The 17048-nt window shown below is 49.3% G+C and overlaps 1 protein-coding gene across 8 annotated transcripts in view; it reads left to right on the forward strand.

The window, feature by feature from the left end:
* LOC139532113 (B-cell CLL/lymphoma 9 protein-like) overlaps positions 1 to 16234 on the forward strand; it is a 34389-nt gene extending 18155 nt beyond the window's left edge. For 7 of the 8 annotated variants that reach the window (XM_071329272.1, XM_071329273.1, XM_071329270.1 and 4 more), the window contains 7 exons: positions 615 to 928; positions 4166 to 4276; positions 5006 to 5168; positions 10232 to 10325; positions 10659 to 12951; positions 13225 to 13473; positions 13772 to 16234. In XM_071329272.1, the coding sequence (XP_071185373.1) occupies positions 615 to 928; positions 4166 to 4276; positions 5006 to 5168; positions 10232 to 10325; positions 10659 to 12951; positions 13225 to 13473; positions 13772 to 14898 (4351 nt within the window). In that variant the 3' untranslated portion in view covers positions 14899 to 16234. The remainder of the gene's footprint in view (positions 1 to 614; positions 929 to 4165; positions 4277 to 5005; positions 5169 to 10231; positions 10326 to 10658; positions 12952 to 13224; positions 13474 to 13771) is intronic. The other variant, XM_071329275.1, reaches the window with a different exon arrangement.
* The last annotated feature ends 814 nt before the right edge of the window (positions 16235 to 17048 follow it).

Below are 17048 nucleotides of genomic sequence, written 5' to 3' on the forward strand. Positions count from 1 at the left end.
ACTTTAACAAGGCACCGATTATATATTAACACCCCCCTCCACCTCCCCTGCTGTTCCCAACTCTGTCAACAAAGAAAGGGTGAGGACTGGAGGTGGCCGTGTTTACCCTTTATTAGTCACTCACCTGTGTGCGTCATGCCTCCCCGGCCAGGATCTGGGCTGTGTTCATTAGGGCACGCAACAGAAAATGAAAATAAATGTTTCTTATTGGACAAGTCTGTGGAGTCCCTCCCTGTTTTAGCCCATTTTCTAACGTATTGGTGCCTAATGAACATGACCCAGCTGCTGTTTTAAGAGTGATGCTTGCTCAGGGCGGGGAGCTGCCATGTGCCTCCCTCAGCCTCTGGGAATTAGTCTCAGCCGTAGTACTTGCCCGTCTGTTCTCGCCGCAACGTTTATGTAAGAGAATATTAATGACTCTTCTGTGATTTCTCATGTGTTGTTGATAATGACAGCGGTTGGTGGTTTGATGTAAAGAATGGGTGTATTAGTTTCTACTGTTAAGCGCATGTGATAAGACTTGCTTTTGGCATTTACATTTTTTTTGGGGGAGAGCAGCAATGACATTGTTTGATGTTCCCCCACTAACCCTGGTTGTCTCTCCTCTCCATCAGCAGTCCCAAACAGAAGCAGGAGGCCATGGTGCGCTCTCCACCCGTCATGTCTCCCTCCAGCGCCGCCCAGATGGACTCAAAACTACCCAATCAGGGAAAGCCAGGGGGCGCGGGCAGCCAATCGCAGCCCTCGCCCTGTGACCCCAAAACTCTAGGCCCTAAGGGGCCCATAGGGAGCCTAGGACTAAAAAACGGACAAGGCCTGAATGCAGGCAACGGGGCCAAGGGCAAAATGAAGAGGGAAAGAAGCACTTCGGTGGAGTCGTTTGAGCAGCGTGACACGGGGACGTCCAACAACGAGGGGGATCAGAAAGGTAAGGCTGAGCCCTCCCCTACAACTAGTGATGGCGCCATCGACAGGTTTAGTCTGTCAAGCCAGGGTAATGATTGACATCCTCTGGCACCTACAGTATCACTACATCATAATAGGCTCATGGGGCCCCGATTCAGAGTTCAGATATGCACATGCTGCTCTTACTGTCACGTAGGTCATTTTCTCCAGAATCTCAAGGCAGATTATTGGCCCCTCGTGGAAATGACTGTTCATACCAAATAGTACTTTTTGTCATATTTTTTTTCCCACCTTCAACATCACCTTGCTGTTGCACCTTCTTCTCAACGGTCCGCCGTGACATCAACTAGTCAGAGGGGCGAACTCAAAGCGTTAAAATACAAGGACTAGGTCTTGGATGTTGACGTGTGATTTATTAACTCATGATATGGCGTTGTCTGAGTGGGCTTGTGGGAGTGTATTTATGGTCTGTCTGTGTGGGGTTTACTCTCTGTGATTTGTGACGGATGTAGAGTCGTGTCATTTACATTTACATTTAAGTCATTTAGCAGACGCTCTTATCCAGAGCGACTTACAAATTGGAAAGTTCATACATATTCATCCTGGTCCCCCCGTGGGGAATGAACCCACAACCCTGGCGTTGCAAGCGCCATGCTCCTTATAAGATGGCTCCCAGGCTTATCTGGCATGTCACGATGGCCCCCAGGACCCCACAGGGAATGGCATTAGTCACACTATTCTTGGTAGCTGTCGCCCTAGTAAGAGGGAGCATGTGTGTATATAATATATGTGTGTGTGTTCCTCCTTGGGGCTGGCTGTAGTGCTGCATTAAGACATCCACAACCCCGTTTATCTCCTGGTGTAAAAAACTCTGTGTGGGCTGGAGCCTGGGAAGAAACCATTTCACTGTGTTAGAGGGGGTGTCCAGTCGTTTTCCCCTTAGTATTTCCATTTCACTGAGACCTCTGGTGGTTACAACTGAGATTGTTGTTACTGAGCAGGATCTGCTTCTACTTCTTTCATGAAATGAAAGCATATAAATGTGAACAGTATTTTTCTTCAGTATTGAGCCTACCACAACTAGATATTTTAGATGAATTAAAATGACAACTTTTTTTTGTTTTACTATCATTTTAGTGTGGTAAATGGTAAAAGCATGGGAGATTTTTTTTTTATGGGTGTAGTGTATGTTAATAAAATACACTGTCCCAGAATACACCTGCAGACACGTCAGTTTGATTCTTTAGTGTTAATGTAGTTTGTTAGGTAATTGTTGATATATATTGACATGCTTTAGGTATGTGCCAGTGGCCATTTTGTTTGTGGCATGTGCGTCTGATGGAGCATGTGGATCATTCTGCACAGGGAGCTTCCACTCCATGTCCATCTTCAGCTAACACACACACACACACACACACACAAACCACCCCACCTCATAAAGTTTTCAGGCTCTATGCCTCGGGGCCTGCTGTGCACTGCTCACAGCTGCTTGCCTGGAGGGGCCCACAGGTTTGGGGCTGGCGGTGGGGACAGAAGGTTCTGCAGTTCTGAAAGCGAGTGGTCTGGTGTGTCGACAGTGCACACTCCTAGTGATGTGTGAGACTGTACGTATACTTTAAAGTCAATGGCGGACCGGGAGCTATTGTAGGGATGCAGATTAAGTCCAGTCCTGGACTAAAAGTACTTGAAATAGAGACCTATTGGAGAGCCTCCATTTAAGCATGCTGCTTTAACCAGGTAGGCCAGTTGAGGACAAGTTCTCATTTACAACTGCGACCTGGCCAAGATAAAGCAAAGCAGTGCGACAAAAACAACACAGAATTACACATGGGATAAACAAGCGTACAGTCAATAACACAATAGAAAAATCTGTATACAGTGTGTGCAAATGAAGTAAGGAGGTAAGGCAATAAATAGGCCATAGTGGCGAAGTAATTACAATTTAGCAATTAACACTGAAGTGATAGATGTGCAGATGAGGGAGCAGAAAAACAAAAACAAATATGGGGATGAGGTAGATAGTTGGTTGGATGGGTTATTTACAGATGGGCTGTGTACAGCTGCAGCGATCGATAAGCTTCTCTGACAGCTGATGCTTAAAGTTAGTGAGGGAGACATGTATCCAACTTCAGTGATTTTTTTGCAATTCGTTCCAGTCATTGGCAGCAGAGAACTGGAAGGAGAGGCGGTCAAAGGAGGTGTTGGCTTTGGGGATGACCAGTGAAATGTACCTGCTGGAGTGTGTGCTATGGGTGGGTGTTGCTATGGTGACCAGTGAGCTGAGATAAGGCGGCGCTTTACCTAGCAAAGACTTATAGATGACCTGGAGCCAGTGGGTTTGGCGACAAATATGAAGCGAGGGCCAGCCAACGAGAGCATACAGGTCACAGTGGTGGGTAGTATATGGGGCTTTGGTGACAAAACGGATAGCACTGTGATGGACTGCATCCAATTTGATGAGTAGTGTTGGAGGCTATTTTGTAAATTAATCCAGGGGTAGGCTTAATCTGGGTCAGAGAAACCAGCCTTTAAAGTTTAAGATGCTATTATTAAATGAGTGACTGTGTGAGACACGTTTTGTGCATGTTTGGTTGTCTACATGTGAGACTTTGGGGTAAGAGGTACAGGGTCATATTCGGTAGGCACGAATCGGAAGAAAACACTCAAAAGTGAAATGGGTTGTACGATCTGAATGCTCGTTTTTGTTTTTCGTTGCACAACGTTTTGCCTCATGAACACGACCCAGGCCACCCCTTAGTGTCCCGCTGGGCTCCCTGTGGTTGTTGTCTGTTTTTAAAAGACACCGGGCTAAATAATTTACATTCACCCCCTCTCTCTCGCTCTCTCTAAGATCAATCTGGACCGCCCACTTTACCCCGCATGCCTCACTGGCAGCTCGTCTCCCTCCACTCATTGGCCCACTGAGCATTGATCTGAACTAGTGAATAAGCAACACGTTATTTGGTCGTAAAGTGTTAATGCTGTCGCCTAGCCTGGCCCCAGGTCTGTTTGTGTTGTATAGCCAACTCGTATCGTCATTGTCCCACGGATTTAGCAAGACAGCACAAACAGTTCTGGAACCAGGCTACGAATGCTGCATCACATTATTGTAAACCCTGGAACACCAGCTAGGCCTAAATGTGTTGTTCAATTCACTTGTGCATGACAAAATCAGTAAGTTGTAATAAGTACAGCTTTTATAGGTGTGCTTGATTGACACTAGCCAGACTTAGCTCCTTCATCTCTCTCTCTGGTGTAGAGCTGGGCAGCCGAGCCAAGAGGCTGTGTGTAGCTGAGCGGCGGCAGCCCTACAGTGGAGCGGACTGGTGCTCTGGGGGCGAGAGTGACGAGGAAGACCCAGGGTTCTTTAGTAAGTACTGTAGCTACCTGGTCAACTGGTCCCAGATCTGTTTGTACAGTCTTACCAACTCCTATGGTCACTGCCACAAACGGTACTCTGGCAGCGTTTACACAGGCATCCCAATTCAGACCTCTTTTTCACGAATTGATCATTTGACCAATCGGATCAGCTCTGGAAAAAATATGTGAGAAGATCTGATGTGATTGGTCAAAAGACCAATTAGTGGAAAAAATATCAGAATTGGGCTGCCTGTGTAAATGCAGCCAAACAGATCTGGGACTAGATGAGTGAACTGGGGTTGGGAAGGAACAGAAGCGTGATTTGCTGTGAGTGCTCCCCGTGGTCCTCCTTAAATAACGCTGAGAAGATTACACAGGCCTAATGGCCTGGGGTCGTATGTGTCAAGCGTCTTGGAGTGCTGATCTAGGAGCAGTTTTGCTTTTTAGATCACAGTGAATAAGATTACATGGATAGGGATGAACTGATCCTAGATCAGCAATCCTACTCTGAGATGCTTGATACTGTATATCTCCTCTGAATAGTTCCAGGTTGTATTCAGATTATATCTGATCTCAGAACGCCCCCGGAGAAGTGTTTTAGCGTCTCAGGAACCACATATAGCGATATTTTGAGATGCACAATGGAGACAACCTGAAACAACACCATTGGTTATGAACATCATGGTCTGGTCCATAGTGTTCTCTCATTCTCACCTCTACTCTCTGTTTCTCTCTCCAGACTGCAATTCGATAGAGATGAAGCCTCTGGACTCCAACAACGCGCTCAGCTCGGCCACGTCGACCCACAATGCCGTTGGAGGGCAGAGCATGGAGCTGGGCGGCAGCGGTCCCAAGCCCGGGTCAAAGGTCGTGTACGTCTTCACAACAGAGATGGCCAACAAGTAAGCTAGCTCTGGCTGTTTGTTTGTATGGTTGATTGGTCATTATTCATGATCTGTACATTAAAGTGTACCACACCCTGAACTCTCTGGATTTAACAATGGTCGTAAACTCCCTCAGGCCAATGCTTCTTTGACCAATCTGATGCTTTTAAATCTGACAAAGGAGGGTGCAAGTTCACACTTCTGGAGAATGGTCGAGACGAGTGAATGCAGTTGCCCCCTTCCCTCCCCACGCCTCAGAGAGATCTAGCCAGTTACCTGTCTCTGACCTGTACACTACCATCTTCTCCTCCACACCCTCTTTACCCCCCACACACCCTTGTCTGCCCTGAGTAGCCTAGCCAGCCACCTTTTCAGTGTGTTCTGCCAGTCACTGACAGACTGGCTGTGAGTAATGACAGAGGGTCACCCAAACTCTGGGCTGTCCCCTAGTGGGGTGTTTTCATTTGATTGACAGGGGATGACAACAAGGTCTCTCTCTCTCTTCCCCCCAACCCTTGTCTGCCCTGAGTAGCCCAGCCAACCCCCTGATCGGTGTGTTCTGCCTGTCTCGACCTCTGTATGCTCGGCTATGAAAAGCCCACTGACATTTACTCCTGAGGTGCAGACCTGTTGTACCCTCTAGAACCACTGTGATTATTATTTAACCCGGCTGGTCATCTATGAACGTTTGAACGTATCGAAGAACGATATGGCCTTAATGTCCATGTACTCTTATGTTCTCCACCCGGCATAGCCAGATGAGGATTGGCCACCCCTCAGAGCCTGGTTCCTCTCTAGGTTTCTTCCTAAGTTCCTGCCTTTCTCGGTCGTTTTCCTAGCCACTGTGCTTCTACATCTGCATTGCTTGCTCTTCGGGGTTTTAGGCTGGGTTTCTGTATAAGCACTTTGTGACATCTCCTGATGTAAAAAAGACTTTATAAATACATTTGATAGATTGGTGATAGATAACAAGAGGCAATTCCAGCCCTGCCACTCGTGTCCCTAACCATGGAGCTTTCAACTGTTTAGTTCACCTGTGTAGTTCAGCTGGCTATTACTGGTTTTATAGTTGCTTGAACTCTCTCCCAGAACACATTGGCTGTATTTACACAGGCATCCCAATTCAGATGTCTTGCCCAATTATTGGCAAATGAGCTGATCTGATTAGTCAGAAGTACAGTTGTGGCCAAAAGTTTTGAGAATGACACAAATATAAAATTTCAAGTCTGCTGCCTCAGTTTATATGATGGCAATTTGCATATTTGCATGGGGCGACAGGGTAGCCTAGTGGTTAGAGCGTTGGACTAGTAACCGAAAGGTTGCAAGTTCAAATCCCTGAGCTGACAAGGTACAAATCTGTCGGCAGCTAACCCACTGTTCCTAGGCCGTCATTGAAAATAAGAATTTGTTCTTAACTGACTTGCCTAGTTAAATAAAGGTTAAAAAAATAAAAATATACTCCAGAATGTTATGAAGAGTGATCAGATGAATTGCAATTAATTGCAAAGGAACTGAATCCCCCCAAAACATTACCACTGCATTTCAGCCCTGTCACAAAAGGACTAGCTGACATCATGTCAGTGATTCTCTCGTTAACACAGGTGTGAGTTTTGATGAGGACAAGGCTGGAGATCACTCTGTCATGCTGATTGAGTTCGAATAACAGACTGGAAGCTTCAAAAGGAGGGTGGTGCTTGGAATCATTGTTCTTCCTCTGTCAACCATGGTTACCTGCAAGGAAACACGTGCCGTCATTATTGCTTTTCACAAAAAGGGCTTCACAGGAGGCTACAGGGCGCATAAGTAAGTCTGAGGACTGGGGTAAAGTCATTTTCTCTGATGAATCCCCTTTCCGATTGTTTGGGGCATCCGGAATAAAGCTTGTCCGGAGAAGACAAGGTGAGCGCTACCAGCAGTCCTGTGTCATGCCAACAGTAAAGCATCCTGAGACCATTCATGTGTGGGGTTGCTTCTCAGCCAAGGGAGTGGGCTCACTCACAATTTTGCCTAAGAACACAGCCATGAATAAAGAATGGTACAAACACATCCTCCGAGAGCAACTTCTCCCAACCACCCAGGAACAGTTTGGTGACGAACAATGCCTTTTCCAGCATGATGGAGCACATAAGGCAAAAGTGATAACTAAGTGGCTCGGGGAACAAAACATCGATATTTTGGGTCCATGGCCAGGAACCTCCCCAGACCTTAATCCCATTGAAGAACTTGTGGTCAATCCTCGAGGCGGGTGGACAAACAAAATCCCACAAATTCTGACAAACTCCAAGAATTGATTATGCAAGAATGGGCTGCCATCAGTCAGGATGTGGCCCAGAAGTTAATTGACAGCATGCCAGGGTGGATTGCAGAGGTCTTGAAATAGAAGGGTCAACACTGAAAATATTTACTCTTTGCATCAACTTCATGTAATTGTCAATAAAAGCCTTTGACACTTATGAAATGCTTGTAATTATACTTCAGTATTCCATAGTAACATCCGACAAAAATATCTAAAGACACTGGAGCAGCAAACTTTGTGAAAATTCATATTTGTGTCATTCTCAAAACTTTTGGCCACGACTGTAGTGGTGCACATTTTGGGGAATGTTCCGATGTGGAAACTTCCCGTGGGAATATATGGGAATTAACAGGAATATATGGGAAATGTATGCAAATTAATATTAATACCATTTAAAATGTAGATGTTTTTTTGCATTGGATATATTTACCATATCATATAGAGACAAAAACAAACCTTTTACCTTATCATAAGTAGACATAATTGCAAATTATGAAATCCTTCCAATAGAAAAAAAACAACCACATTTAGTTTAATTAAATGAGTTGACTCTTCACATGGGATGATTTCACTGAACAACACAAGAAAGGGAGTATTGAATGATCCCCAATGAGCCATCACATCTCCCAAAAATGTTTTCAACATACATCTGTAAAATGATAGTCTAGAAAATAAAGCTTTGGTTGTCTTTCTCTCAGGCTTGTCTTCTCCCTGGACCTCCTCAATGTCCACCTCTTGAACATCAGACTCTGAGGCCTCATCTTCACTGTCACTTTCCAACCTTGTTGAGGATGGCTCATTGTCAGGCTCACAAAGCCTCACATTTCCCCAGATGGCCACACATTTTTCAACCCTTGTATTGGTCAGCCTGTTGCGTACTTTGGTGTGTGTGTGTGTGTTCCTCAACAAGGACCAGTTGCGCTCTGAGGCGGCTGATGTTGGTGGGATTTGGAGGGTGATGGAGGCAACAGTAGAAAGATGCTCAGATCCACAAAGTCCCTTCCACCAGGTGGCTGACGAGATATGTTGGCACGACTGCCATATTGCATCTCCATCCCAAAGCCCTTGCTTGGAAGTGTACTTTGCCAGACTGCCAAGAACCTTGCCCTCATCCAGGCCAAGGTGGCGAAACACAGTAGTGATGACACCATAGGCCTTGTCGATCTCTGTACCAGACAGGATGCTCTTGCCAGCACACTTGGGGTCCAACATCTACGCTGCGGCGTATGGGCTTCAGGCAGAAGTCTTCATGCTTTTTAATGGATTTCAGAACTGCAGTTTCCTCTGCTCGGAGCAACAGTGAAGTGGGCAGAGCAGTACGGATTTCTTCTCTTAGATCTGCAAGCAGAGTCTGAACATCAGACAGGAGGGCATTGTCTCCCTCAATCCGTGCAATGGGTACTGCTATAGGTTTCAGGAGTTTCAGGTTGCTTACCACTCTCTCCCAAAATACATCATCCAGGAGGATCCTCTTGATGGGGCTGTCCATATCGGCAGACTGTGATATGGCCATTTCTTGGAGAGACTCCTTCCCCTCCAGGAGACTGTCAAACATGATGACAACACCAGCCCAACGGGTGTTGCTGGGCAGCTTCAATGTGGTGCTCTTATTCTTCTCACTTTGCTTGGTGAGGTAGATTGCTGCTATAACTTGATGACCCTTCACATACCTAACCATTTCCTTGGCTCTCTTGTAGAGTGTATCCATTGTTTTCAGTGCCATGATGTCCTTGATGAGCAGATTCAATGCATGAGCAGCACAGCCAATGGGTGTGATGTGAGGGTAGGACTCCTCCACTTTAGACCAATTAGCATTGTCTGTCACCAGTGCAAATACCTTCTGTGGTCCAAGGTCATTGATGACTCCCTTCAGCTCACCTGCAATGTAGAGACCGGTGTGTCTGTGCTCTTGTAAAATACTGGTTGAGGGGTGGAGATGTAGTTAATTACTTCTTGCCCACAAACATTCGACCACCCATCAGAGATGATTGCAATACAGTCTGCTTTCTCTATGATTTGTTTGACATTCACTTGAACTCTGTTGAACTCTGCATTCAGCAAATGAGTAGATAAAGCATGTCTGGTTGGAGTGGTGTATGCTAGGTGAGGAACATTCAGAAATCCCTTCCAACACACTGCCTGTGAGCATCAGAGGTGAACCAGTTGCATACACAGCTCGTGCAAGACATTCAGCATTTCTTTGACTACGTTCCTCCCCTCCATTGAGTCAAAAAAAACATCTGATTCCAGGAGGACCATGAGCTGTTGCTATCGATAAGGTGTCTGATTCATCATTTTCACCTCGAATAGAAGTAGAGGGACTTTTGTCAGATTCTCAAGATCGTGCACACTAATGAGATGCTATTGAGCCCACACTACTAAGCATTTGTATTTAAAGGCCATGCAGTAAATTAGTTACTCGAACAATAGGAGTTATACAGAGTTACAGTTTTCCCCTCCCCACTCAGACCACAATATCTCAATTCTTGCTTGAGATATTGCCCTTGCTAAGAAGTTATTTTTGTTTATTTTTGACCATTTTTAATTGAAAACGTTCACAGTAAGATACCAAATTGTTACCCAGAAATAAAAAATAAAAAAAACACATCTACATTGGACCTTTTTTAATGTCTGCTGTGGCAATTGTGCTCAATATATGGCTTCGATGATAGGCTTCAATTATTACATTATTAACCTGATTTTTGAAATGGGACGTTTCTACCCGTTGCCTGTTTGAAACGCATTGGCGCGCACCTACTCATAAGTGTGCTCCTACTGTCTGCAGGGCGGCCGATGCGGTCTTCACAGGCCACTCGGACAACATCATTGCCTTCCACATGAACAACATCTCCAAGGGCAACAAGCCCCACCTACCTGTGGTAAGACAAACCCACTTCAATACAAACCTATTATTTATCATACCATTTGGGGTATCATACAAACCTGTCATTTTGCCATTAGCAGACCATTTGCATTGTGCCTCTTGTTGGTCTGGTAATATAATGTTATATAAGAATGTTAAAACTTTAAGCATGATTTGGACAATGTTATATTTGTCCAACTCAAAATAATTGTGTATTTTTTTTTTTTTTTTTAAGCTATGTTAATTATGCACCCTGGGATGCTTTTGATAAGTGTCTCTTAATGTGTCAGTGAGTGGGAATTTTTGGTAACCCAACCAACCCCTCGCTCACCCTCACCCTGTGTTGTAGAATAATCAGATGGGACCCCCTCGGGGTGACTCCAAGCAGCTGGGCGGAGCCCCCCAGCAGCAATCATCTCACCCTTCTGACCAGAACCACCAGCAGGCCTCCAAAGCACCTCCACCAGGCCAACAGCAGCCAGCAGAAGCCCAGCCTCAGGGGGCCAAGCCTGGGAGCTTCCCCCAGGACGGGGCCGCATCAGGGGGCATGGACTCTAAGAGCGGAAGCCCCCAGGACGGCACCCCCCACGACCCTAACAGCAACCCTGGAGGGCCGCCCGGCCACCAGACCCCCTCCGGAGCATCCCAACAGGGCTTCCCCTCCCTGGACCTTCCCAATGGTGCCGACGCCAAACTCACGGCCCAGCAGCAGCAGCTGGCACACGAGCTGATGTCCAGCATGGGGGACAACTCTGAGGGCCTGTCCCAGGAGCAGCTGGAGCACCGCGAACGCTCCCTGCAAACGCTACGGGACATCCAGCGCATGCTCTTCCCCGATGACAAGGAGTTATCCCTCAAAGACATGGTAGCCATGGGGCAGGGCCACCTGGGCGGGGCCCCCGGGCCCAACCCCGGCATGATGGAGGGGGGGCCCAAGAAGCCAGTGGAGCATGGCCCCCTTCAGGCCATGATGGCCCAGTCCCAGAGCCTGGGGAAGCCTGGAGGCCCTGGGGGGCCCCGGCCCGATGGCCCTCCATTTGGGCCCGGAGGCCTCAGAGACATGCCCTTCTCCCCGGACGAGCTGGGGCCCCTGCCTCCTGGGCCGCCTATGAACTCTCACGGAGGGCCCGGCGGTGAGCACGGGGATCACACAGGGATGAACCCGGAGCAGATGGCATGGCTGAAACTGCAGCAGGAGTTCTACGAGGAGAAGAAAAGGAAGCAGGAGCAGATGCAGCACCGGGGGCCCATGGGCGACATGATGATGCACCAACAAGGCCCCCGGGGCCCCATGATGCGCGGGCCCCCGCCTCCCTACCAGATCAATTCGGCTGGGGAGATGTGGGGCCCCGAGCACTTCCCAGAGCAGATGAGCATGGGCCCCCGGGGCCCCATGCACCCCCACATGCAGAGGATGCCCGGCGGCTTCCCTCCTGGCATGATGAACCCGGGTATGGAGGGCGGCCCCAACCCCAGGGGGCCCCGGCCTGGAATGAATTGGCCCGACGACGTGGGACCCAACATGGGCGACGGCAGGGGCTTCCCGCCCGGACAGGGGCAGTTTGTAGGGCCAGGGGGTCGGGTGGAGAGGTTCCCCAACCCACAGGCGGTGCAGGAGGCCATGTTCCAGCAGGGCATGGGGGGTGACAAGCAGGGCATGGGGCTGCCCCCGGGCATGATCATGGAGATGAACAGGATGATGGGGGGCAACGGCCCCCGGGGGCCAATGGATGGCCCCGGCAATGGCCCTAACGGAGGAGGCATGATGTTTCCCAGAATGCCTGGCGACGTTGGCCCCATGAGTCCATCCTCCAGGATGGAGTTTGTCAAGGGCCTGGGCAGGGACATGGGCCCTGAGTTCAGCATGGGCCCCGGGAACATGAACATGGGGCCCAATCCCCAGATGATGCAGGCTAAGATGAGGGGGGAGCCTCCCATGAACTTGAGCCCCGAGGAGATGATGAAGATGAGAGGAGGCTCCATGCCAGAGAACATGGGCCCTCAGAAGATGATGCAGGGGCCTCCCTTCCCTGACCAGGGGCACCACCCAGGGGACTTCAACATGGGCCCCAACCGCCACTTCCCAGGCATGGGGTCACACGGGCCTGGGAACCCTAGGTGCCCCAGAGGTGAACCCCCCTTCGGCCCTGACCAGCGAGGACCTAACCACGGCGGCAACGGTCGCCTCAGCCATATGCCCCCTAACTCGGGCCCGCCTCCCAACCAGAGGAACATGGGGGGCCGCAAGGGTCCCCAGGACATCCAGGGCGGCCAGGCTAACTCACCCAACATCAACCCCCTCAAGTCCCCTACGCTGAGGCAGGTCCAGTCCCCCATGCTGGGCTCGCCCTCTGGGAACCTCAAGTCCCCCCAGACGCCCTCCCAGCTGGCCGGCATGCTCCAGGGTCCTTCGGCGGCGGCAGTGGCTGCAGCCGCGGCGGCCGCCTCCATCAAGTCTCCCCCCATGATGGGTTCGGCCGGAGCCTCTCCCGTCCACATGAAGTCGCCCTCGCTTCCGGCACCCTCCCCGGGGTGGACATCGTCCCCCAAGCCCCCCATGCAGAGCCCAGGCATCCCCCAGAACAGCAAGCAGCCTCCGCTCAGCATGAACTCACCCAACACGATGGGCAATGTGGAGCAAGGTGAGTCCCAGAAGTTTCTCCTCTGTTAACCTTCCATCAATTCAGTTCAGTAGATTGTGCTTTATGGACTGAATCTTGACTTGAGGTCTGTGCGCTTGACTCAGGCAATGTGTGAAAGCTTGAGTTTAATTAGGATTCAGCCCAATGTGTTCTCTGCATAAGAAGATACAGTGGATATTTATGTAACTAATCTCTCCTCTCTCTCTCTCCCCTCTTCGCTTCCTCTCCCTCTTCTCTCTCCCCTTCTCGTCCTCCTCTCCCCCTCCCCTTCAGGTGGGAATGGTCCCCCCACAGCACCCCCTTCCAGTAGTGCTTCCAGTCTTCCGTCTGGCAGCCCCTACGCCCTGCCCCCTGAGCCCACGATATCTCAGAACCCCCTGTCCATTATGATGTCACGCATGTCCAAGTTCGCCATGCCCACTTCCACGCCCCTCTACCACGACGCCATCAAAACGGTGGCGAGCTCGGACGACGACTCGCCACCGGCCCGCTCGCCGAACCTGCCGCCCATGAACATGTCTGGTAAGAGCTCCAACATGCTGTTATATTTTGCGCACACTCACACACACACAGCTGTACCAGAGCGGTAGCTGTTTAGACCAGGCCATTTTCTGTTAACGCATCACAAATCATAAATACTTATACATATCTGTATCCAAATTTGCACCTTTGCAATTGCCTTTTACACACACCCCTGGAGCTTAGAACTTTCACTATACTGAGGCGTAAGCGTATGCCAACCATTTTATGTTTTTGCTCTTTGTTTTATGGTTTGAATGTAGTGATCTCACCCTGTCTGTCTCTCTGCTGCCTCCTATAGGTATGGGAATGAACCACCACCCGGGCCACAACCGCATGATGGCTCCCACGTCACAAGGCCCCATGCCAGCTCTCAGCCCCATGGGCATGAACACCATGGGCTCCCAGCCCCTCTCCCACGGCATGCCTAACCAGATGCCCTCGCCCAACCCAATGGGGGGGCCCCACCAGGGGCCCATGGGGCCGGGTATGATGGGGCCCCACGGCATGATGATGCCCGGCGGGCAGGACCCAGGGATGGGCAACCCTCAGATGATACCTCAGGGACGTATGGGCTTCCCCCACCGAGGCCAGGGATTCCCCCCCGGTCACTCTCCTCCTCAGCAGGTCCCTTTCCCCCACAATGGCCCCGGGCCCCAGGGTGGTTTCCCCCACGGCATGGGCTTCCAGGTGGAGGGGGGCCCCATGGGCCGAATGGGCAACATGGGCCCTGGCGGGGATCCGGGCGGCATGTGTAAACCCAACACTCCCGGAGGAGGCCAGGACTTCAACATGTTCAACAATGATAACGACCTCCACGAGGTCATGCGAACGGGAGCCACCGGAATGCCGGAGTTTGACCTCTCCCGGATTATCCCATCGGAAAAGCCCAGCCAGACTTTGTCCTACTTCCCCCGCGGTGGCGACGGCCCGGGGGGGAAACCTCCTCACCCCTCCGGCCCCCAGGGATTCCCTCCCCAGATGCAGGGGATGATGGTGGAGGGGAACCCCAGGATGGGGATGCCCATGCAGGGGATGGGAGGTCCGCCGGGCCCCGGCCACATGGGGGGGCCCCAAGACATGCCAATGGGTAACCCTGGCCACAATCCCATGCGGCAGCTACACCCGGGCCACCCCGGTTTCATGCCCCAGGGCATGATGGGACCCCAGCACCGGATGTTGTCGCCGGGACAGCAGCCGGGCATGATGGGAGGACCTGGGCATGGGATGATGCAGGTTAAAGAGAGGGGGGGGCTCATGTACAATCACCCGGGCCCCGTGGGCTCGCCCAACATGATGATGTCACTCCACGGCATGGGTGGCCCCCAGCAGACTATGATGATGCCGCCTCAGATGAGGCCTCGCGGCATGGCAGGGGACATGGGCTTCAACCCTGGTCCCGGAAACCCCGGGAACCTCATGTTCTGAGCTGCTACAGCCAAGTAGAAACTAAAGACCTGACTCGGAATCCGCAGGAGTCTAGAACCTGGAGTCTAGAACCTGCGCCAACAAAGGAATACACATGAGACTTGTGCTCTCTTAGGCGGTTGTTGTGTGGACTGGGGACACATACTTTCACTCTGGCACATACACACACACACACACAACACACACATCCCGAGACACTTTTGAGCTGGTTTAGCAGTCTGTCGGGTGTGGTGGAGCAACTGCATCGTGTTCCATGGAGGGGAGAGTGGATGTACACCATTTCAGAGGGGACTGAGCTTTCTCTGTTTGGGAAAACGTAGAATGTACGGGACGAGTCTAAGCTCCAGTGTTCTACGGACGGATAGGAAATGGGCCTCTTCATAAAAACTCAAGGGATGACCCGGGACCAGAGGTCCGTAGTTGTACTGTTATAAGAACAGCTAAACGACGAAATGTATAGAACAATAAAGGATTAAAAACAAGGAACTGAATGAAAAGACGAAAAGGTCACCGTTTTTTTTGTTGTTGTTGTCTTGAGTTGCACCATTTTTGGCTGTATGTTTACATCTCATCTCATCACTATCCTCCAGAGATTCAATGCTATTTGTATTTGTGTACTGTATTTGTGTTGTTAAAGGGATTTTAATAGTGACTTCTAGTTTGTTTTCCCATCTTCTTTTGTAAAGGAGGGTGGGGGTATGGAGAGGGGGCAACTCCCACTCGAAATGCTGTTTACCATGTAGGGGGGTCAAAGTATTTTAAAAACTGCATTTTCCTTTGTTACTCTGTATAATATGCCAAACGATGACCTCATACAGATAATGGTATTATTAAAAAAGCACAAACATGATTTAACTGTAAAGAATGTTTTTTTTTTTTTTCTCCTGTTTTTATTGTCAAAAAACACTCGGTAGGAGGGGTGATTCTGGGGCATACGCTGATGAGGCCTGGTTTAGAATTGGATATGGGGTTGTGGGTTAGGGGGGGTGATGTCTGTCACACCTCAAACCCCTCTTAGCCCTAACGGACAAACGGACACAGCAGCAAGCAACGCCTCTGCTCTCACCTTGCCAGGCTAGGAGTACAGAGAGGAGAGTAAAGAAGAAGAAGAAGTAGCCTTAACCATGTCTGGATTACTTGGAACGGTGGTGACCATGGAATTTTGCAGAATAAAAAAAAAAAAAATTAAATGACAACAAAAAAGCGAAACAGAAAATGAGCTAATAGGTTGTATCTGTGTCCCTGCCTCTCCTGTGTTAACACATTGTCATGTGACTCCATTGAATTTGGTACAGGGCTGTGGTGTTGGAAGACAAATAAAATATATTGTTTGGTATACAGGTGGCCTGTGATGTGTTGTATACTATTTCCCCCTAGCGAAACAGAATTCCCATGGCACTAGTCAATCGTACCTTTTGGAGGAGTAATCTACATATGATGAATGTTATTTTCCATCAAAACAATATGGAAGAATCCTTTGTTTCGGTTGCAATGGATCTCACACTGTATAGAGCAATGTCGCCACCTAGTGGAGAAACACTGGTCAGCGGCGCTTACATCCCATTCTTAGAGTTCCAGGGCCCATGCCAACAACTATCCTTTTGTGGTATTCTACTCGAGTGGTTCTCTAACTTTTTGGGTTACTGTACCACCAAGTTCATTTTGTTTCCTGAAGTACCCCCTCGTTTGCATTTCACCAGTAAGCCTATGGTCTTTTGAGTCTCTTCAAGTATTCCCTGTGGATAGGTAAAGTATCCCCCAGGGGTACCTGGTTGAACTACTGCTCTACTTAATAGAGCCTAGTGCATTAAACCTTTTCTTGTTATTGAAGTTCGGAACTGGCAGCAATATCCGACAGACTGGTGTTGGCAAATTGTTTTACTCCTGTGTAATGTTGAAATAATTCTTGAAGTGTATCAGGCCAAAATGATAACCATACAATCGGGGCCTGTATTAGCATCTCAGAGTAGGGGAACTAAGCTAGGATCAGGTCCCCCCTCTTATTCATTATAACTTAAAAGGCTAAACTGATCCTAGATCGGCACTGCTACTCCGATGCTTTGTGAATTCAAGCACAGGTAGTGACTATTTCCGAATGTTGCTCATACATACTCATTGTATGTAAATTAACCAACCTCCAGGGAATTATC

The sequence above is a fragment of the Salvelinus alpinus genome, chromosome 10 (assembly GCF_045679555.1).
Source record: "Salvelinus alpinus chromosome 10, SLU_Salpinus.1, whole genome shotgun sequence".
NCBI classification, from domain to species: domain Eukaryota; kingdom Metazoa; phylum Chordata; class Actinopteri; order Salmoniformes; family Salmonidae; genus Salvelinus; species Salvelinus alpinus.